At 41.5% G+C, this 23,148-nt stretch overlaps 3 protein-coding genes, 1 long non-coding RNA gene and 1 pseudogene across 4 annotated transcripts; 1 reads left to right on the forward strand and 4 right to left on the reverse strand.

Moving 5' to 3' along the window:
- Positions 1-159: 159 nt before the first annotated feature.
- LOC120107052 lies at positions 160-1,845 on the reverse strand (the record flags this gene model as incomplete). Its single annotated transcript, XM_039120198.1, has 4 exons — positions 1,765-1,845; positions 866-952; positions 433-681; positions 160-321 (listed from the first exon to the last, which is right to left on the reverse strand). Coding segments are annotated over exons 1-4 (579 nt in total), but the record flags the coding sequence as incomplete, so codon positions are not given.
- Positions 1,846-6,960: 5,115 nt separating this feature from the next.
- LOC120107054 lies at positions 6,961-7,613 on the reverse strand. The gene is made up of 2 exons (XR_005509021.1): positions 7,531-7,613; positions 6,961-7,378 (listed from the first exon to the last, which is right to left on the reverse strand). It is a non-coding gene; the product is annotated as an uncharacterized LOC120107054 (long non-coding RNA).
- A 1,633-nt stretch (positions 7,614-9,246) lies between these two features.
- On the reverse strand, positions 9,247-13,161 carry LOC113460953. Its single transcript, XM_039120199.1, has 9 exons — positions 13,132-13,161; positions 13,065-13,085; positions 12,127-12,213; positions 11,991-12,065; positions 10,630-10,878; positions 10,372-10,533; positions 10,194-10,247; positions 9,762-9,908; positions 9,247-9,612 (listed from the first exon to the last, which is right to left on the reverse strand). Exons 1-9 carry the CDS (start codon positions 13,159-13,161, stop codon positions 9,247-9,249), a joined length of 1,191 nt encoding a protein of 396 aa, XP_038976127.1.
- A 284-nt stretch (positions 13,162-13,445) lies between these two features.
- On the forward strand, positions 13,446-14,398 carry LOC103717669 (annotated as a pseudogene).
- A 5,261-nt stretch (positions 14,399-19,659) lies between these two features.
- LOC103717647 (probable serine/threonine-protein kinase WNK1) lies at positions 19,660-23,148 on the reverse strand. The gene is made up of 7 exons (XM_008806108.3): positions 22,793-23,148; positions 22,667-22,704; positions 22,353-22,580; positions 22,024-22,244; positions 21,648-21,805; positions 21,114-21,549; positions 19,660-21,022 (listed from the first exon to the last, which is right to left on the reverse strand). Exons 1-7 carry the CDS (start codon positions 22,865-22,867, stop codon positions 19,962-19,964), a joined length of 2,217 nt encoding a protein of 738 aa, XP_008804330.1. The 5' UTR covers positions 22,868-23,148; the 3' UTR covers positions 19,660-19,961.

Below are 23,148 nucleotides of genomic sequence, written 5' to 3' on the forward strand. Positions count from 1 at the left end.
CTTGTTTTATTATCTCCATACAGAAATGGATATACCTGATTTTTTTTCGGGACCAAAGAGCAACCAGCTGAAGTTAGTTAATGCATGAAGAGAGAACTTTCGAAATTTCATATAATTAAAACTACTTTGTATTTATTCAAAATTGAAACAATAATATACCTGCCAGCCAGCTTCGACTGTATTGAGAAGTTCTTCAGGACCCCCAATAATCCAAAGTTGAGACAAACTGAACTCATATGGTTGTTGGACCTTCGGGTTCCACACATTTATGGTTGCCTTGGCTCCATAATACTCATCCCGCTTTGCAGAAACAATCGCATACTGCTCAAGAAGACCCACCAACAAACATAATTGAGAAAGGTGAAGGAGCAAGAAATGGAAAAGTAGGAGATACAAAGCTACTACTTGTCATGTATTTTAAAAATTATATACCTCATGTCCGTTTCTAATCTGAACGGGATCTACAAAACTGGAATTCGGGATTGTCGAGTGCCTCTTCTTTCCGTATCTTTCAACAGAGCTGGCTCTCATCAGATCATCCTTCTTGGTCCTCCTAATGGGGATGGTGTCCTTGGGGCACCTCCCATTTTGATGCCAAAGCTGAGTTATGGAGCTAGTTTCCTTTTTTGATGCCACCTTGTTCGCGTCATATGGGCCAAATGGGTGGAAACTTGGTCTCATCTGAAGATTTTGCATAAAGTTGAGACAAAGTAAAGAGGCCGCCGAGTGGAAACATTAAGGGCTTGTTCGGTTTGCGGAAAAAGAAGGGGGGAAAGTGTGGTCAACGGAAAAGTAATGAGATGTAAGTGAAAGGCGAAGAAACTATGGAAAAAGAAAGAGAAAGTGAGGGGGAAAGAAAGCATACCTGGATGGTGTGGTTTTTGAGTAAAGGATGATCAAAGGCAGGCTGATGAGAGATATGGACACAGTCTATGATATCTCCATCTGGGCTCTTTTTAAAAGAAAAGCAAATAACAGAACAAATGAAACTACAAATTAAGAAGCATTGCAGTGAAAAATGCCAAAAATAAGTACAATAAAAGAGGAATATTACAGTAGAAACTAGATGGGATTGTACTAAATGTACGAAAATAATAATTTTTTTATTTTTTTAAAAGTGACAAAGAATAAAATGCTAACAGATTGGAAAAAGAGCACAGCTCAAGAATTTTAATGCCCAAATAAATACAAAGGAACGATTTTAACTTTACAAATTAGATGGCACTAGGACGAGTTAATGAAAAATAACAAATCTTTTAAAAGGAGCACAATAAATTCCTAGTTTTATGCAAGTATTGTACAAAAATATTTTCTTGCCATCGTGTTTCCTAAAATATTATGTATAATAATTAAAAATAATAAATAGATAACCATTTAACAACCAAGTTAAATAAATTTCATGTACTAATATATCAATTTCTAAAGGATATTTTCCCAAATGGAGACAATATGGAAAGAAATCGTCTGATCCGTGAAAGACGACACAAGATTAACCAAAAAAAAAGGATGAGAGAGAGAGAGAGAGATCAAGATTCCTTCTAAAAGATTATATTAAATTAAAAAATCTAAAAAGTTCTAACCAAATTAAGGTTCTTCTTTAAATAGATAAATAAATAAATAAATACTTCGTAAAAAAAGATTTTATTGAAAAGTAATTTAGAATATCTATCCAAAACTCCTTTGGAACGAAAAAAAATCTTTGACCCTAAAAAACCAATAAAAATCTAAAAAAAAAATAAATGAAAGAATAGTTAGACGATGAACCTTGATGCTCTTAACGGCAGGCTTATTTAATTGCTTCAGCTGCCGCCGCACCTCTGTTTGTTGCATCGTTGCCTGCACCATAGCCTCAGTGCACCACAAGTAGATCATCACAAGCAATAGGGCCACCAGTCCATGGCTCGTGCCAACGTGAGCCTTCATGGCCCCTTCTTTCCACCCTTTTTCAATGAACTAGTTAGAAAACCAAACATACCATCCAATATATGAATGAAAATTTCTTCTCTGCCATTGTCATTTATATAGCGAAGTTTATCATATATGAATTAAGAGTACCAAATTAACGGTGCATCAATTATTTTATATTTCTTTTCCTTAGCAACACAATCAAAATTGAAGAGACAACCATAAGAATTTAGTCCAACACTACTTGCCAATGATTTCAAATAACCTATTAGCTGTGGTGTACTCTTGGCACGTGTCATGCACCAATTTGCTATTTATGTCAGCAACAACATCCATGCTTAACTTGATTGTAAGATGGTGGATTCATTTCGATGAGTATTTAACGTGTTCATCAAAAGCAAACTAACTTGTAAGGAGGGGGTTCAGAGTGTAGCTTTGTGTATTCTATAGCTTCTCACCAGCAATTATCAGCCCTGAGCTGGTATGGGATGGGGCGATGACGGGCGTCGATCTCGCCCGCAAGTGGAGGAGAAGAAAGGAAGGAGGAGAAGAAAGGAAGGAGACTAGCTCCGGCGAACAGGGATGAAAACTCCTGCCCTATTAGCCAGGCAAAATAAGAAAGAAAAGGATGCAATTCATTCCGTGGTTAGCCATTTAAATAGATAAGCATTTAACAACCAAGGTAAATTTCATCCATTAACAAGTAATGGCTAGGATGAGTCTCTTTATATTGACAAAAAAAATGATATATCAATTCCTAACAGATATTTTGCTAAATAGAGACAATATGTGAAGAGAATCGTGACCGTGAAAGACGACACAAGTGTTGCCACACCTCCACTTACTAGATTGTGGCCCGTCCCATAGCCTCGGTACCGTGCACCATAAGAAAATCATCACACATCATGGTCAGCTTTTATGAAACTACGTTGCATTGTCCCCCTAGTCCACATAGGTTATGGGCCGAGTTCACTCTAATACCATTTGTCACAATGCAAGATTTCACCCAAAAAGACTAATCAGAAGATATTTTTTGGATTCCTTAATCCTGTATAAGTACCCAAGATCTCCTTGGCGAATAACTGACGTGGGACTAAATACACGCCCGTATGTTTCCTCACAATTCAACCCATCCCTCCCAGCTAGTGGCTCGATCAAGAATCCCCTGCCAAGAATGGCAGGTCGCTCGAGGTTGTTGGTCTCCAGAATCCTCCTCGCTCGCTACCGAGGATGGAAAACCGGGAAGAAAATGGAATGGAAACTGAGGAGGGAACCAGCCCATTTCAGCTTGGGATGGCAGTCATGATACGGCACTCGATAGCAATGGACGTAGAAGGAGGATAGAGACAGCCCATACTAGGTCGAAGGAAAAGGCCAGAAAGAAGCATTGTTCAGTTGCAAGAAACTATGGGAAAAGAATATTTCCCTTTATATTTGAGATCTCTTTGGCTATCCTATGTCCAAATTATGGTCAGTAAAAAATCAGTGCGCTTTGTACGTAGTTTGCTTCCTGTTGTGGCGAAGAAAATCTGAATTTAAATGCGTCCAAATTTGCGTGATTCTTAAATATCCGATAGTGGAAGGAAGGCCAAAGAGGAGAGACCGTGAGTTATGGACGATTTATAATATCCCTAGGGACCTCATTAACTTTCTGTTGGAAAATGTGATCTCGGCCTGTTAAAATCCTTTCGATGAAATCTTCCAGCATCCAAATACTCCCTTACAGAAGCATGAAGCTGTCTTATTGGCGGTACATGATGCATGCACCGTCCTTATTGCTTTCCTGACGCTGGATTCCTTAGGTCGTTCTTATTAGAAATTAACCTTATAATTACTACGTTCGGTGAGAAGGATGGTCCGTTCGTCAAGTCTCCGGGAGTACCAGCTTGGAGTGGAATAGCTCGAGAGGTGCCGGTCTCCACTGCTTGTTTCTTTTCTTCCCTGTGGATTTTTTGTGGGGGAAGGAAGACATGGACTGCTGAATGCCCACCGTTCACACTCGCTTTGACGAGCTATTTGACGTAGGTAGCTGTTGCACTACTAATTAAGACGTGAAATATTGTTACCCTTATCCCTATATAAAACTAGAGACAATATTGGGGCAGGATGTCCGATTTCATTGTGGAATCAAGCCCTTTTGCCTGTAAACTCCTAGGTGCTCGCTTTGCTTTAAGATTTTTGTTCTCTTTACGGCAACTCCTTCTAGTGATTGCACTAGGCCTAACAGACAAGATAATTAATCGACCAAAATCTTCTCCTCCACCCTGTGAATTATGTCAATTTTCTATCCCAAATTCCAACCATTCCTTTTTAATTTCTTCATCCATGTATAGGCCAAGTTCCAAAGATGTTAGCTATTATTTTGCTCTCTCTCTAGAAGTGGCATCCTACACGGCATGCACTATATGGCGAATCATAGCCGCTCATTTCTGTAGTGGTGTATCGAGATGAACACTTGACGAATAGAGTCTATCGGATCGAGCTGAAACAAAATCTTGGGATTGAGTCTCAACTTTCTAAGTTCTTCCCACACATAATGTGAAGTAGTCCGCATGCCTATTTCCATCGACAACAAAGTATTTAAGATAAAAAGACTGCGATGCTTAGGTCTGTGTATTCTATTGGCCCGGCCTTTGTGGTTGCCATGTCCTAATAAATGCTGGCCTAAGCAAGCCTTTGGTCGTACGTAGGACGAGGCAGTAGCGCCACCGGCTAAAACTGCCCCAACTCCTCCATATTATGAACAGTAATGCGTTATCATAGTATGATGTGATCAAAGGTCCATGGATCTTATACTCACGTTAGAGTAATATAAATGCCGTTTTTTAGCAAAAAAAAGAAGTCCATGGATCATATGGTTCACAGCCTTTAAGACCATCAGGATCATGGCCTGCCAGTTTTGTGGATCTTAGCGACCCCTCTTTTACTTTAGCTAATGCGAATCTGTGCTTGGAAAATGTTTATCTTGTTTCTATTACCAAAAAAAAAGAAAAAGAAAGAAAAGAGACCATTCAAAATTTTTTATCTAAATTCATCACTCGACCTAACATAACCAATCTTAATTCATTATGTAATACGCGAACTTACATATATGACTGCTTTTGTTATATAATGGATCGGTGAAAAAAATTTAGTGTTATTATTTTCCTCTTTTGAGCCATTGGATCCTTGACTTTTACCCACAAAAGATTTCCTACATACATAAAATTATTATTATATAGCTGAAGCAATTTTGATAACTTCATGTGCTCTTGTTGATTGAGGCCTCCATTTTAAGCCTCCTTGGTTTGAATTTCAAGAATTTCGTTATCAGGATTTGCTCCCTTCTTGAAAAAGTTGCGAGCATTCTCACGGTTCTATCTTCCAAGGCCTTCTTTGGTATTCTTTAGCATCAAGGCTACTCGAACCCATGGAGAGTAATGGCCATAGCATCTCCAGGCTTGTCGAACCACTTCCTGAATTTCCCTGCAAGGCAATCAGAATTTTTCAAAGCAAAATGGACTAATAATATTAAGGAACTTATCCTTACCATCAATTAAAATTGGACAATGATTAGAAGCATAGTAAGCCACATGACATTGACACACCTCCTTTGATTCGGGAAATAGATCCATCCACTCGTCTGAAGGTAGCACACAGTATAATATTTCCTAAACACGGGCAAGATGCGGTTTATTATTGCACCAGGTGTAATTTGGACCCTCAAAACCCAGGCCAATCAGGCCATTAGGTTGAAAGATTTTTTTTAAATTTCTTAATATTTATGTCAATATGAAAGGCCTTGTGTTGCCACTAATAATACGGTTAAAATTGTCATCTATTAAATTGATGTCAAAGAATTAAATGATATATCATGATCTTCTAATATTTTAATCCAAAGTGTAGTTTTTTGTTTTTTGAATGCAGAAGCACCGGCAAAATATATTGAAAAATTATTTTAGTGGATCATATTTTCTCTAACTTCAACTCATGCTTCTGGATTTTATTTTTTTTCGGTTTTGAAAAGAAATGGCAAAATTGGAGCTCAGAACCATGGAAATTGCTGAATTTTAGACTCATGGAAGAAACCAAAATCAAATCTGAAACCGAGTTCTCAAACCTTGGTTGACACTTGATGCTCATACTACCCAAGCTCGCTTATTTATCTGGTTAACTTGTGCTAGTTTTCTCAGTCTCCCAAAGCCTTTTTCACCCGTCTTTTGTTAAAAGTGTGGGAAGCTCAATCTGAAATAGAAATGCTAGCTTGGATTCAGGAAACATGATGCTAAATTCAGGATGCAAGCCCCTTTCTGAATTGAACTTGTGTGTGTAAAATATTTTAGGTTGAAGGATGGCACAAACCATTGTGCAGTACTGTATGAATCATTTGTGATAAGTACACAGAATAAGGCAAGCTGAGTTACAGCCCAGTGGTTCACCCCTCTACTTGAGAGGGGGTTTTGGGTTCAAAGCTTGGGAGGTATTTCCCAGGCGTACCATGATCATCAACTTGGAGAAATGGGTCAGCTAGAAGCTCTCTCGCAGGATGGAGACTATGATGAAGCATCCTCCCCTCAAATTGTACTAAAGGTTCCCTCCAGCAGGCTGTTCCTCTTGTATTGCCTCGGTTTCCTTTTTCTGATGGAGACTATATGATGAGAAACCTGCAGCTTTGAACTATGCTACCTTGCTGCACTCTCATTCTTTTCAGATTTTCTTTCTTCCGAGTCTCCTCTTCGCTGTCTCTCTTGCTAAGGAGTGGTTCTTGCGTGCCGGAACACCTCCTTTGTAACTCCTTTGAAAATCCTGTATACTTTCTCTACTCCGTTGTAACTTCACAATTTTGTTCTGAAGAAATTTTGGTGGGTAATGTGGCACATCCCAAAAGAGTATATGTCCTCCAATTCATTGTAAAGCATGCATTAAATGTCAACTTTTGCTTTCTAAATACAAATTAATTTAGAGTCTTAACCTGGCACTGCATGGTTAGCACTCCCAATCCAGCGACCTGTCCTTCCTAATATTTTCCGAGACAAGCAGAATATGGAACCTGTCATGGGCTGTAAAAATGTGCCGTGACAGAGTAACCATTGATTGTTTATTCTCGTTGTGCATTCATTGTTCGCAATTATATATTCATGATTGTATTTTTCAATGGACAACTGGGATTTCTACCATTGTTGTCAATGTGCACATTAAAGCAGCTGGATTGCGTAGTGGAAGGGGCAATCCCGTGAGGAGCTTGAAGATGGTTGGACTTATCAACTATTTGAATGTTCTAGGAGTAGCTCGCCTTGCCAAGACTTTCTACTGGGAAATGGCTGCTACCCATCTCTGTGGAGGTTTGCTGACCATTTGAATTTAAGTTCACAACCTCCCCTCCCCATTGTATCTCTGAGGCACCGTCCGACAGATAACGGAACAAGGAAGAAGGCCAGTAGCCCAATGGAGATTGATTCCCATACTGCATCCACCAATTCCCCGATTTTGGATCCTGCTCAAAAAATGAGAACCATATAAACATTCATTATTAATTATAGGTGAAAAGTTAAAAAAGTAATTAAACATGACTATTGTAGTTTTGCTACACTGAGAGTATGTGATTTAGGACAAGAAATTAACATCTTGTGAATCTTTTGTTTTTACCTTCCAGACAGACAAGGTGATTTCATATTGGCGTCCGCCATAGCTAGAAATGGGGTAGACGGTGGCACCCAATGCAATCTCCTTGTCGACTTGAACGAACCCAGAGCAGAGTAGGTTGTGGCGGCCTGTTGAATGATAACCATCATCCTGAAATTTTTAGGGTAAAATATAAGAAGACACCCAATCTTTATACTTTTTATGAAAACAACTCATATAGGACAAGAGAAAAATGAAGGAATATTAACTTACAGTCCAGTAGCTAGGTAAATAGCCTTGTTTTATTAACTTCATACAGAAATGCATATACCTGATTTTTTTGGGGACCAAAGAGCAACCAGCTGAAGATAATTAATGCATGAAGAGAGAACTTTCAAAATTTCATATAATTAAAACTACTTTCTATTTATTCAAAATTGAAACAATAATATACATGCCAGCCACAGCTTCGATGGTATTGAGAAGTTCTTCGGGACCCCCAATAATCCAAAGTTGAGACAGACTGAACTCATTTTGCTGTTCCAGCTTCGGGTTCCACACATTCATGGTTGCCTTTACTCCATAATACTTATCTCCCTTTACATAAACAATTGCATGCTGCTCAAGAAGACCCACGAACAAACATAAATGAGAAAGACGAAGGAGCAAAGGGAAAGAAATGGGAAAAGTAAGAGATACAAAGCTGCTACTAAGATACATGGTCTCCATTTATATTAGTGAGGTCTGCTCTCGAACAATCCACATCAAATTCCCCCTCCAGTTAAAATAAAACTCAGCTCTCAAATTAGATATGACTAGTTGAAATAAATATGAAAAAAAACTAAAATCCTAAAAGAGATAGATCTCTTCTTCTATATTGACTTTGCTTTCAGTCGCTCTATCTAATTTTTCCTAAATCGGAACATATGACCGGTCAAAATCTATCCCAAAAAGAAAATTTTTGATTTAATCGACCCATTTCGAATTCCAAACGATAAAATTGGTCCGGACCATCCATTTCAAAAAGTAATCCATTTGAAAAAAAGACACATCATCTAAATCGAGCATTGTATGACCAAGTTATAACTCCGAAAGTTTGACACATGATTTAGCTTCTCGATGCGATCTCACTACTGGACCATATCTAGTCTAACCTATAGTGGCCAAAGTAGTTCACATTGAGTTTGATAATCCTCCTGGATTAGAGAGTTTGTTTGAAGATTGCATGGTAATTTTAACTCCAATTTTACTCAACTTTTAGGTGGTGAAACCTGGTAGTTTGTTCTTCAACTTTAATGGCTTGCCCTGTTGATTTCACCTCTTGTTTAATTCGATTTAGCATACCAACTTCAAGAGATTTTCTTGGCTTTTTGTTAAAATTCCACCCCATATGTGATGATATTGATATATGGGGATCTCTAGGTTTAGAAGAAATGCTCTCAATATTCCCAATATTTTCACAATGGTGGAAGTTTTGCCTGAACCAAATGCAGTGGTGGTCATCCTCCAAGCCGAAGGATTTCCATAACAAGATTCTCTCTCTTTATTGTGGGCTATTAAATTATTTTCATATTGATTATTGACTGTGTGGCTTGATTGTTAGTGCTCGATGATTTTGATAATTTACTTGAATATACAAAAAGAAAAATATTTATTTTTGTTGTCCACCGATTGTTCGCGATTATTTTTTTCATAATTGTCTTTGCCCAACAAGATGGAGATACAAAAAGCTACGCCCTTCTACGTACAATTAGGATTTCTACCAGGACCCCCATAGTAGATGTAACCATTGTTCTTAGGGTGCACATTATAGCAATTGGATCGTGTAGCGAAAGTGCGAATCCCTCGAGGAGCTTGGAGATAGTTGGACTTATCAACTATTTGAATGTTTTTGAAGTAGCTCGCCTTGCCAAAACCTTCTTCTGGGAAATGGCCACTGCCCATCTTCGTGGAGGTGTGCTGACCATTTGAATGTAAGTTCACAACCTCCCCTCCCCAGTATATCTCTGAGGCACCGTCTGACAGATGAGGAAATAAGGAAGAAGGCCAATACCCCACTGGAGATTGATTCCCATACTGCAGCCACCAATTCCTCGTTTTTGGATCCTGCTCAAAAATGAAAACCATATGAACATTCATTAGTATTGATAGATGAGACGTAAAAAAGCAATTAAATACGACTATTGTGCTTTTGCTACATTGAGAGTTTGTGAGTTAGGACAAGAAATAAACACCTTGTGAATCTTTTGCTTTACCTTCCAGAGAGACAAAGTGATTTCATATTGGCGTCCACCATAGCTAGAAATGGGGTAGATGGTGGCACCTAATGCTATCTCCTTGTTGACTTGAACGAACCCAGAGCATTGTAGGTTGTAGCAGCCTACTGATTTATAACCATCAGCCTAAAATTTTATGGCAAAATATTAGAAGCCTTCCAATTTTTCATAATTTTTGCTTTGTGTCGTTTATCGAAATCAGGAATGTCTGTGGCGCCTCAACTCTATCATATAATCGACCAGAAAGAACCCAAAACACTCAAAATAATGAACAATCCAATTCCCTTATATTTGATAAGATAAATTTTATTAAAAAACTCTTGGAAGATAAGGTAGGACAACATAAGGAAAGAGGAAACTAATAGAAACAACACATAAAAAATATGAGAAAATGAAGGAATGTTAACTTACCGTCCAGAAAGTAAATAGTCTTGTTTTATAATCTCCATTCAAAATTGGATATACCTGATTTTTTTTCCACACCAAAGAGTAACCAGATGAAGTTAATTAATGCATGAAGAGAGAACTTTCAAAATTTCATATATTTAAAACTACTTTCTATTTATTCAAAATTAAAACAATAATATACATGCCAGCCAGCTTCGATGGTATTGAAAAGTCCTGTAGGACCCCCAACAATCCAAAGTTGAGATAGACTGAACTCATTTTTCTGTTGCAGCTTCGGGTTCCACACATTTATGGTTGCCTTTGCTCCATAGTACTTACCTCCCCTTACATAAACAATTGCATGCTACTCAAGAAAACCCACCAACAAACACAAATGGGAAAGGTTAGAGATACTTCACTCCAAGGTTACTCCTTTTCATAAATTTTCAAAACTATATACCTCATGCGTATTATTATTCCTGTTGGATTCTATAGAAGTTGGATTTGGGATTGTCCTACGCCTGTTCTTTCCAAATCTTTCGATAAAGCTAGCCCTCAGCACATCGCCCTTCTTAGTCCTCCTAATAGGGATGGTGTCCTCTGGGCACCTCCCATTTTGATGCCAAAGTTGAGGTATGGAGCTAGTTTCCATCTTTGATGCCACCCTCTTCTCATCGTATAAGCCTAATGGGTGGAAACTTGGTCTCATCTGAAGATTTTGCATAAAGTGAAGACAAAGTAAAGAGACTTCTAGGTGTAAACATTAAGTGAAAGGTGAAGGACTTGAAAAGAATATAAAGTGTGAAGGGAAGAGAGCACACCTGGATAGTATGGTTTTTGAGCGAAGGATGATCGAAGGCTGGCTGATGAGAGATATGGACACAGTCTATGATATCCCCATCCGGGCTCTTTTTAAAGAAACAAATATTAGAGCAAATGAAACCACAAATTAAGAAGCATTACAGTGAAAAATGCCAAAAAAAATAAGCATGATAGAAGAGGAAAATTACAGTAGAAACTTGATGGGATTGTACTGAACGAACATAAAAGGTGAAAACAAAAAATATTTCAAAATACATTTCCGATTAAAAATAATTTAGAAAATCTTCTTAAAACTCTTTTACAATGAACAAAAAATGTTTTCTTACCAAAAAATCCAAAAAAAAAGAAGAATAATTGAAAGAACAATGTGGGATGGTAGACCTTGATGCTTTTGACAGGCTTATCCAATCGGATCAGATGTTGCCGCACCTCGAACTGCTCGATTGTAGCCCACACTCTAGCCATGATGCACGATAAGCAAATCATCACCAGTAATAGCGCGACCAGGCTGTGGCTTATACTATTGTGCACCTCCATAGCCCCTTCTTTCAAACCCTTTTCAATGAAAATAAAAACATACACCATCCAATATGTATATAACAAACTTCTTCTTCCTTGTTGCCTATTATATATCAAAGAATATCTTACTTAAATTAAATGCCACAGATTCTGCTTAATTTTGTGCATTAATTGAAAGAGCTTATCTGATTATCAAATTAATTGTCCATCAATTGTTTCCTCCATAATGAAGGATTTCCATAACAAGATTCTCTCCCTTTTTCTTGCGGGCCATTAAATTACTTGAATATGCAAAAAAAAAATATTTATTTTTGTTGTCCATCGATTGTTCACATCATCCTTCTTGGTCCTCCTACTAGGGATGGTGCCTCTTCTTTCCGTATCTTTCGACAGAGCTGTCTCTCATCACATCATCCTTCTTGGTCCTCCTAATAGAGATGGTGTCCTTGGGGCACCTCCCATTTTGATGCCAAAGCTGACGTATGGAGCTAGTCTCCATCTTTGAAGCCACCTCATTCCCATCATTAGGCCTAATGGGTGGAAACTTGGCCTCATCTGAAGATTTTGCACAAAAGGATTTGAAAGCAAGAGAAAGTAAGGGGGAAAGATAACACACCTGGACGGTATAGTTTTTGAGTAAAGGATGATCAAGGGCTGGCTGATGAGAGATGTGGACACAGTCTATAATATCTCCATCCGGGCTCTTTTTAAAAGAAAGGCAAATAACATAACAAATGAAACTACAAATTAAGAAGCATTGCAGTGAAAAATGCCAAAAATAAGTACAATAAAAGAGGAAGATATATTACAGTAGAAACTAGATGGGATTGTAGTAAATGTACAAAAATAATAATTTTTTATTTTTTAAAAAGTGACAGAATAAAATGCTAACAAATCGGAAAAAGAGCGTAGCTCAAGAATTTTAATGCCCAACTAAATACAAAGGAATGATTTCAACTTTACAAATTAGGTAGCTATAGGGCGAGTAAATGAAAGATAACAATTTTTTTAAAAGGGGAACAATAAAATTCCTAGTTTTATGCAAGTATTGTACAAAAATGTTTTCTTGCTATCGTGCTTCCTAAAATATTACATATAATAATTAAAAATAATAAATAGATAACCAATTAACAACCAAGTGAAATTTCATCCACTAATAAGGAACGGCTAGGATGTCTCTATATCTTGAGAAAAAAATAAAAAGGTAATATATCAATTTCTAAAGAATATTTTCCTAAATAGAGACAATATGGGAAGAAAATTGTCTAATTCGTGAAAGACGACACAAGATTAACAAAAAAAAAAGTAAGAGAGAGAGAGAGAGATCAAGATTCCTTCTAAAAGATTATATTAAATTAAATAATGTAAAAAATTCTAACCAAATTAAGGTTCTTCTTTAAGTAGATAAATAAATAAATACTTTGTAAAATAGATTTTATTGAAAAATAATTCATAATATCTATCCAAAACTCCTTTGGAACGAAAAAAACCTTTGACCCTAAAATACCAATAAAAATCTAAGAAAAAAAATGAAAGAATAGTTAGACGGCAGACCTTGATGCTCTTAACTGCTAGCTTATTCAATCGCTTCAGATGCTGCCGCACCTCCGTTTGCCTACACCATAGCCTCAGTGCACCACAAGGAGATCATCACAAGCAACACTATAGGAAAAGTCGGTTTTACCGACGCTTTTTCGGTCTAATGTCTAAATGTGGCGACGCTTGTAAAAAGCGTCGGCAAAAAACGACGCTAATACGTGTAGGTCTAATCGCAGGCCTAAGACGACGCTAAAAAGCGTCGTCGGACGCCAACGACCCAAAATTTATTGCGTGTCCAACGAGCCCCACCTCCCCCTTCGTCCTTTCCGTCTATAATATCTTCTCCGAGAAGCTATAGTCCACAGAGAGAAAGAGAGAGAGAGAGAGAGAGAGAGAATGGAGCTCCAAAACCTTCGCAATGGCGACCCTCCGAGCTCCGAGCTCCCAGAACCCAACCATGGCGAACACCACCTCGACCCTCCCCTCTCCCCCCTGCGCTTCCCCTCGGACGATGTCGACAGCTCCTGCTCCACTCCCTACGTCAGCGCCCCCTCCAGCCCCGGCCGCGGCGGCGTCGCCGGTGGTTACTTCTTTAGCGCCCCCACCAGCCCCATGCACTTCATCCTCTCCTCCGCCGGCGGCGGCGGAGGCTGCTTCCCTTCCGACTCCCCCGACGCCTCCGTCGCCGGCTCCTTCGAGTTCGAATTCTCCGCCCGATTCCCCTCTGCCGCCGCCTTCGCCACCGGATCCATGACCTCCGCCGACGAGCTCTTCCTTAACGGCCAGATCCGCCCCATGAAGCTCTGCTCCCACCTCCAGCGGCCCCAGGTCCTCGCCCCCTCCTCGATCTCAACGAAGAAGAAGACGACGACGATGAATCCGAGCGTCACCCGCCAGAAATGGCTGCGAGGGGGCGGGATCTGAAGCTCCGGAGCCGATCGATTCGCCGGAGGGCCAGATCCCATTCTCCGCTTCGGAACGCGCCACTCCATTGGCAAATGGAGGTCGAAGAACGAGAAGATAGAGCGAAAGATGTAGAGCCGGTTCCAGATCCGAAGCAGATCGAGGCGGAGGCGGCCACTCTATCCGTCTCGGCTTCGTCCTCCCGGTCCTCCTCCACGTCCTCCTCCTCTGGAAGAACCTCCAAGAAGTGGGTCTTCCTCAAAGATCTCCTCTATAGAAGCAAGAGCGAGGGAAGAGAGAGAGGAAACACCAAAGAGAAGTTCTGGCACTCGATCTCTTTCTTGCCTTACCGCCAGGGCCTGCTCGGCTGCCTGGGCTTCACTTCCCGCAGCTATGGCGCCATTAACGGCATCGCCCGTACCCTTCACCCCGTCTCTTCCAAGTAAGCCACGCCGTCTCGCTTCAATGGCAACGAGAGGGCATCTGTGGGATCTGAGGGATGCGATGAAGGAGGCGGAGAGGAAATTGGGGAGGAATCGAGGCTCTGATTCAAAATATTTTTTAAAATATTTTTTTAAAAAAAAATGTTTATAACGACGCTTTAAAGCGTCGGCGAAAATCCAAAACTGGTTTGGGCTTTCCTGACACTTTAAAGCGTCGGCGAATGTTGTTTTTGCCGACGCGTTTATTAGCGTCGGAAAATCCCTGTTTTTACCGACGCTTTCTCTTAGCGTCGGCAAAAACCGGACCCACGCCCACCTGCCCGACGTCTGACCCACGCTTCGGGGTGCGTGGGCTGGAAATTCGCCGACGCTTAAAAGCGTCGGTAGAGACTAAAAAAACCGTCGGGAGATATCCTTTCTTTTGTAGTGCAATAGCACCACCAGTCCATGGCTCATGCCAATGTGAGCTTTCATGGCCCCTTCTTTCGACCTTTTTTCAATGAACTAATTAGAAAACCAAACATACCATCCAATATATGAACAAAAATTTCTTCTCCGCCATTGTCATTGTAACAACCCAGGACCTCACCCAAAATGGCTAGCCGAAAGGTATTATTTGGGTTCTTTGATCCTGTATAAGTACCCAAGATCTACCCAGCGAATAACCGATGTGGGACTAAACACACGCCCGTACGGGTCCTCACATACTCCCTCCGTTCAAGTCCTGACGTCCTCGTCAGGCTAAGGGTTCAAATCCATTCAAATCTAATCACAAACACCACGATCGGTCCGTGGTCAACCCCAATGGATCTGTGCTGCAGTGTCCCCTAGTCCACATAAGTTATGGGCTGGGTCCGCTCTGATACCATTTGTAACAACCCAGGACCTTACCCAAAATGGCTAGCCGAAAGTTATTATTTGGGTTCCTTGATCCTGTATAAGTACCCAAGATCTACCCAGCGAATAACCGATGTGGGACTAAACACATGCCCGTACGGGTCCTCACAGTCATTTATATAACGAAGTTTATCATATATCAATCAAGATTATCAAATTAACGGTGCATCAATTATTTTAGATTTCTATCCCTTAGCAACGCAATCAAAATTGAAGAGACAACCATATGAATTTTAGTCCAACACTACTTGCCAATGATTTCAAATAACCTATTAGCTATGGTGTACTCTTGGCACATGTCATGCACCAATTTGCTATTTATGTTAGCAACAGCATGCATGCTTAACTTGATTGTAAGATGGTGGATTCATTAATTTAGATGAGTATTTAACGTGTTCATCAAAGGCAAACTAACTTGAAAGGAGGGGTTCAGAGTGTAGCTTTGTGTATCCTATAGCTTCTCACCAGCTGGTGCGTACAATTATCAGCCCTGAGCTGGTATGGGATGGGGCGATGACGGGCATCGATCTCGCCCGCAAGTGGAGGAGAAGAAAGGAAAGAGGAGACTGGCTCCGACGAACAGGGATGGAAACTCCTCCCCTATTAGTCGGGCAAAATAAGAAAGAAAAGGATGTGATTCGTTTCATGGTTAGCCATTTAAATAGATAAGCAACAGATAACTACTTAACAACCAAGGTGAATTTCATCTACTAACAAGGAATGGCTAGGATGAGTCCCTTTATATTGACAAAAAAATAAAAATAATAATATATCAATTCCTAAAAGATATTTTGCTAAATAGAGATAATATGTGAAGAGAACCGTGACCGAAAAGACGACACAAGTGCAGCCACACCTCCACTTGCTAGATTATGGCCTGCAGCATAGCTTCGGTACCGTGCACCACAAGAAAATCATCACACATCATGGTCAGCTTTTAAGAAACCGTGTTGCAGCGTCCCTCGAGTGCACATAGGTTATGGGTCAAGTGCGCTCTAATACCATGTATCACAATGCAAGATCTCATCCAAAAAAGCTAACCAAAAAGTATTTTTTTGATTCCTTAATTCTGTATAAGTACGCAAGATCTTTTTGGCGAATAACTGATGTGGGACTAAATACATGCCCACATGATTCCTCATAATTTAATCCATCCCTCCCAGCTAGTGGCTCGATCAAGAATCCCCTGCCAAGAATGCCAGGTTGCTCGAGGTTGTTGGTCTCCAGAATCCTCCTCGCTTGCTACCGAGGATGGAAAACCGGGTGCGAAGAAAATGGAATGGATACTGAGGAGGGAACCAGCCCATTTCAGCTTGGGATGGCAGTCATGATACGGCACTTGATAGCAATGGACGTAGAAGGAGGATAGAGACAGCCCATACTAGGTCGAAGGAAAAGGCCAGAAAGAAGCATTGTTCAGTTGCAAGAAACTATGGGAAAAGAAGATTTCCCTTTATATTTGAGATCTCTTTGGCTGTCCTATGTCCAAATTATGGTCAGTAAAAAATCAGTGCGCTTTGTACGTAGTTTGCTTCCAGTTGTGGCGAAGAAAATCTGAATTTAAATGCGTCCAAATTTGCGTGATTCTTAAATATCCGATAGTGGAAGGAAGGCCAAAGAGGAGAGACCGTGAGTTATGGACGATTTATAATATCCCTAGGGACCTATTAACTTTCTGTTGGAAAATGTGATCTCGGCCTGTTAAAATCCTTTCGATGAAATCTTCCAGCATCCAAATACTCCCTTACAGAAGCATGAAGCTGTCTTATTGGCGGTACATGCATGATGCATGCACTGTCCTTATTGCTTTCCTGACGCTGGATTCCTTAGGTCGTTCTTATTAGAAATTAACCTTATAATTACTACGTTCGGTGAGAAGGATGGTCCGTTCGTCAAGTCTCCGGGAGTACCAGCTTGGAGTGGAATAGCTCGAGAGGTGCCTGTCTCCACTGCTTGTTTCTTTTCTTCATTGTGGATTTTTTGTGGGGGAAGGAAGACATGGGCTGCTGAATGCCCACCACCGTTCACACTCGCTTTGACGAGCTATTTGACGTAGTTAGCTGTTGCACTATAGCATATTTTACTACTAATTAAGACGTGAAATATTGTTACACTTATCCCTATATAAAACTAGTAACAAGATTGGGGCAGGATGTCCGATTTCAGTGTGGAATTAAGCCCTTTTGCCTATAAACTCCTAGGTACTCGCTTTGCTTTAAGATTTTTGTTCTCTTCACGGCAATTCCTTCTAGTGATTGCACTAGGCCTAACAGACAAGATAATCGACCAAAATCTTCTCCTCCACCCTGTGAATTATGTCAATTTTCTATCCCAAATTCCAACCGTTCCTTTCTAATTTCTTCATCCATGTATAGGCCAAGTTCCAAAGATGTTAGCTATTATTTTGCGCTCTTTCTAGAAGTTGCATCCTACACGGCATGCACTATATAGCAAATCACAGCCGCTCATTTCTATACTGGTGTGTCGAGATGAATACTTGACGAATAGAGTCTATCGGAACGAGCTGAAACAAAATATTGGGATTGAGTCTCACCTTTCTAAGTTCTTCCCACACATAATGTCAAGTAGTCCGCATGCTTATTTCCATCGACAACAAAGTATTTAAGATTAAAAAACAGCCATGCTTAGGTCTGTGTATTCTTTTGGGCCGGCCTTTGTGGTTGCCATGTCCTAATAAATGCTGGCCTAAGCAAGTCTTTTGTGGTCTCCATATTATGAACAGCCATGCGTTGTCATTGTATGATGTGAAATCAAAGGTCCATGGATCAGATGGTTCACAGCCTTCAAGACCATCAGGATCATCGCCTGCCAGTTTTGTGGATCTCAGCGACCCCTCTTTTACTTTGGCTAATGCCTGCACTTTTGGGAGATGTATCCTATATATATTGATGCCGAGATCAAAAGAGCCATAGAGGATGCTTCACAAAAAGCACTGTAGAATCTGTGCTTGGAAAATGTTTGTGACCTGCGACCAACAAACGAGATGCCTTCGCTTTTATCAATCCATAGCCAACAAAAGTCATGCCTTCACACTCTCGAATAAAGATCATGTCATGCCCCCACGGAATCAGGCAAGCAGGACTTCTCTATGCTTTCCTTTTTTTTTGTTCTAAATTATGGGCATGACCCAGCCTCCAATCATTCAAAAGGAGGCCTACCTTTCACCTCCCCGCCACCCTACCCAATTCAGCTGATGACCTTCCAGAGTTCCCAAAATTGGACCCTTCAACCGTCACTTTCCATCCACTTCCCCATCTCAAGCGTGCACGGCATCATCCATGACTTCTAAGTCTCCAGTCGATGTAATTTAAGAGCTGGAAGTCCTGAAACCATTTCAGTCTCCTTAAGAAGAGAAGGGAGCATGTCGTGGAACCCGCTGCAGCGGACGTAATGGACAAGGAGGAGGCTGACTGAGGACCTCAGAACAGCTCTAAATGACTGACGTTCCCTGGGGTTGGCCAACCGTTTCCCATCATGCGCCAATGAATGGAACTCACCACCAGCATCTGCATGCATGCTGCCAAGTATTAATGGATGGTGATTACTGTTAGGGGATGCGAGTTGTTTGACACCTTGGTGCCAGGAGCGAAGTTGCGAGCGGCCTGGTCCAGACTATGTTATGTCAGGCATGCTCTGCGGGCGAGGAGGTCCTTTTGAAGGATGACTCCGTGAAGATTATTGGGTGGATTCTGCAGGTGTCAGAGGGGGTCAGTGACTACCACCTGCTGTTGAGGGATTTCGGGCCTTGGTTTGTAATGGAATGGTCATTCAGACGAAGCATGCATTTCGTGAAGCGAATGGGGCTGCAGATTGGGTGGCCTTCTTTGTTACGAGACAGAGCTGCCGAGTGCTCTCTGTGATGTTTTGCCTTTTAATTTTTTTGGTTTGCAGATCAATACACATTATGTATGATACCACCGTCTTTAGCAAAAAATAAAAAATAAATAAATAAATAAATAAATAAAGCATTAATGGATGGTTCCACACACGGTTGGCATCTCCATCCAGCGAGGCATGCATGGATGGGCTTGTCGGGCACAGAGCAGCACCTTCAGAAAGCTCGCAGTACTTTGAAAGGATCCATTTAGCTTGGATATTTTGCCCTCTCGTTTGCTCATTTAGATTGCTGTCGGTTTGATGGAGGATTTCTTTAGTTGGTGCTACGTAGATTTTAACCTTTTAGGCCGCTCGATCACCATGCTCATTTTGCTTTTCCCCGTTGCATGCTACATTCCGAGTGCATATAAATTGTTTTACGTACGCTTCGATCTCTTCGCTGAGCCTGGAAGTTAAGAAAATGGGCAAACATGGAGGTCTTCCCCCAAGGAAAAAGAGAGCGTAAAATATTTAGAATCTAGATGAAATGAGATGTCTCTCGTTTCTCATGTAAATCTTCTCGAGTTACACCGCATGGAGTTGCATCACATCATACAAAGTCTGCCTGAATTGCTCTCTTCGATTCTAGGAAGTAAAAGAACGATACATAGTGCTCACGAGTGAATACAGACACCCTCGCATTTCAACTCACTTCATTACCCATATACAGTGAGGCAGAAGAGCTGCGCAATCTTATGCAAGTAGCGGGCCAAAAACAATATACAGTCGAAGTGAGTGATGATGGAATTATCTTGAGAATGCCTTGCAGATATCAAACATCCACTGCATCAGCAGGGAGGGACTTGGTTCTGCAAAGCAGAGGAGCTCCCGCATAGAAATTCTTTGCTGTGAACATCTCAGGGCTGCTCTCAGCATTCGCCTCGCAATCTCGGGCCCTTCGGGCTCCCAAAACGGGGCGGCTCTCATTGCTATCGGCTGGAAAACTCTTCTTTCCGGGGCCTGGTTCTGCGTCGCCACAAGGGATGTGAAATGAAAAATGCATTCCCAAATGAAAGGATTTCATTGTCTTGTTTTCTGAAGTTTGTGAATGTTCAAGGAGCAAGGAACCTGCAGCACCATTCTCCACTCTCATTTCCCCGTTGCCAAATTCCGGGGATGGATGCAAAGCTCTTCCTGATTCTCCCAAGTGTCGATTCCTGTACTCTCTTAGCTCTGCCTGGTACTTTGCCTTGAGCCATCTCAATTCTTGATGGATCTCATTTTCATAATCATCTGATATATCAGGTCGAGGAGAGCCGAATCTTAATTCCGGTACCTCGAGGCAATGCTGTTGGTTGGAACCAGAATACGAATGGCCCGACGACTTCGTACTTTCGCTCTGTAGATAGCCATTGATGTGTGCAACCCTCTCATCCTCAGCTTGGTCACCTTCATCGTCCGAGCAATTATCCGATTGGCTGGTAGACAGCACCGGTGCTCCCTCGGTCACATTATCCTCAGATCCCTCGACTTGGTACGTTCTCTCTTCGAACCGGCCATGCATCGCAGCACACTCGAGATTGGAACAATGAATGGATTGCACATTAGCACAGCCTGGAGACTTGAGTGAAAGGTAGTCCATGAGCGAACCGCATGATGAGGCATTGGATGCACAATTCTGACAGAAACTTGCAGTAGGAGCTCCTGGCATTTCTTCTATTCCAGGTCCTGGTTTCCATTCCGGCACCAGGGACACTACCTCTCCGTCGATCATTTCTGCTATTCTAGTTACTTCATGATCAGTTATATCCAACTCCGCAACCATCTCCGTCGCAACACTCAATGCAGTATCAGCTTCGATGTCGAAGGGGAAGTATACGTTGCGCACACGGCCTGCAAAACAGATCACAGGTGATGATGGGTTTCCCTTGCTCATGAATGAATCAAAACAGGAAAGCTTCAGAGGATCTAAATTCTCTCATACCGTCTTTATCTGCAATCCTGAGCCTCAGAAAAATGCCCCCATCTTCTCCCCTCCTTCCCTTGATTGTGATATCTACATTAGCCAGTGCTTCGTCTTCTTGGCTATTGAAAAGGTCCATTCCATGGATTTCCATGCCAGCAGCATGGCAGCCCCACCCATTTTCTATCTCTGTTTCTCGGTGGAGACTGCTGGAGAATCCATTAGTGTACGAAGAATCGCTACTTAGAAGGAGATTAAGAGAAGGTTGCCTCACAATCCGGCCCATGTCGCTCAATTCTCCCTCTCCATAGACCATACCGCGATCATCGATTTGGAGAAATGGGTCCTTGAGAAGCTCTCTCGCAGGAAGCCTTCGGGAAGCTGCGGCCAAGCATTTTTCCACGAATTGCCTCACCTCGGGATCCTTAACTCGATACAGAGCTTCAGGCTTGGTCCCCTACCGGATTTACGACCGTAAGACAGCAACAAAATAACTCTTAGGCATTGCAGCAATGCTATAATTAGCTATGAGGATTCAAAGATATGGGATCTTACTGAGATAACTTTCTTGTAGATCTGCGCCGGATGCGTGCATTCGCTGTAAGGGTACTCGAAGGTGACCATCTCCAAGATACACATCCCAAAAGAGTATATATCCACCAATTCATTGTATTCCTCCTCATACACCTCGGGGGCCATGAATTCCGGTGTGCCTGTCGAGGAAGGAATGGAGATACCACCTAAATCTAAATCTAAATCCAAATCCAAATCCAAATCCAAATCCAAATCTAAATCTAAAAATAGAGGGTGGGCAGCATCTTTGAGACCAAGTCATTGCCACAAAGGAACGAAGAAAAGAGACTAGATTGGCAATGTCCTTAGCCTAACATGAAAGCTATATGATGATAGAAGCAGGCCATGGCGGGCGCACCTACGCAATGGACGGCGTGCGACTTCCGGAGGATGGCGGCGAGGCCGAGGTCGCCGATCTTGACCTCCCCTTGGTTCCCATTGATGAAGATGTTGTCGCACTTGAGGTCCCTGTGAATGATGGGGGGGTCATGGCTGTGGAGGTAGAGGAGGCCCCTCAAGATCTGCCTGCACCAATGCTTCACTGCCCTGATGCTCACCCTCCTATGCTTCTGCCTGTACCTATTCCAATAGAGGAGGAAACAAAAGAAACAAAAACAAAAAAAGGAAGGGATTGAATCAAGAATAAAACAGTGACCCAGATCTTTAGTGTGGGGGAGATTCACTTACTGCCTGAGGGTGCCGGAGGTGAACATCTCGGTGATAAAATTGATGTTCCTCTTGGAGGTGTCGACCCAGGAGGTGTAGAACTTCATGATGTTCTTGTGCCTGAGGGTCTTGAGGAGGTGGATCTCACAGTAGAGCCTCTCCAGGTCCTCAGGACTCTGAAGGAAGTCATAGAGCTTCACCTGGTTCCATGCCACCTCAATCCCTTCATACTCATCAAAAGCCCTGTAACTGCCATCAGATTCCAACATGAGAAAGCCATGAACCAAGAAGAGGAAGCTGGAGTAGGTGGACAGCAGGGGGGAATGGGATCTTACACTGTCTTTGAAGCTCCCCTGCCAAGGATCTCATTGTACTGCAGACAGGAAAACGAAAAAGATTGTGAAGTTGCCCAACTTAGGAACTTCGAACAAAAAGGAAAACAAATATATTTCTGCAAGTACCCTGCCATATCTTCCCGTGGGATCGACCTCTAAAAATTCTGGGTAATCTGACACCTGGGCCTTTGCACCCATCATTCTACTTAGCTCCAGTGCTTACTTGTAAAAATCCTTCCTTAGAGGACCATAAAAAAAAAAAAAAAAAGCAAGACCTCTTACTTCTGAGGAGAGGGAATTCCAGCCTAAATGGATAGATGGAAGATGAGAAAAAATGAGTCAGGAAAGACCAATTGTCTGTTATGAAAACAGCAGAAAAATGGAAGGGTGAAAGAGGAGTTGGAAGGAGGGAGGGGAAGGGGAGATAGGCTTTGGGCGGTTTCACCAAGAGAACAAGGTTTTCCAACTCAGCTCCAAAGGTT

This window comes from Phoenix dactylifera, unplaced genomic scaffold (genome assembly GCF_009389715.1).
Source record: "Phoenix dactylifera cultivar Barhee BC4 unplaced genomic scaffold, palm_55x_up_171113_PBpolish2nd_filt_p 000745F, whole genome shotgun sequence".
Taxonomy (NCBI): Eukaryota; Viridiplantae; Streptophyta; class Magnoliopsida; order Arecales; family Arecaceae; genus Phoenix; species Phoenix dactylifera.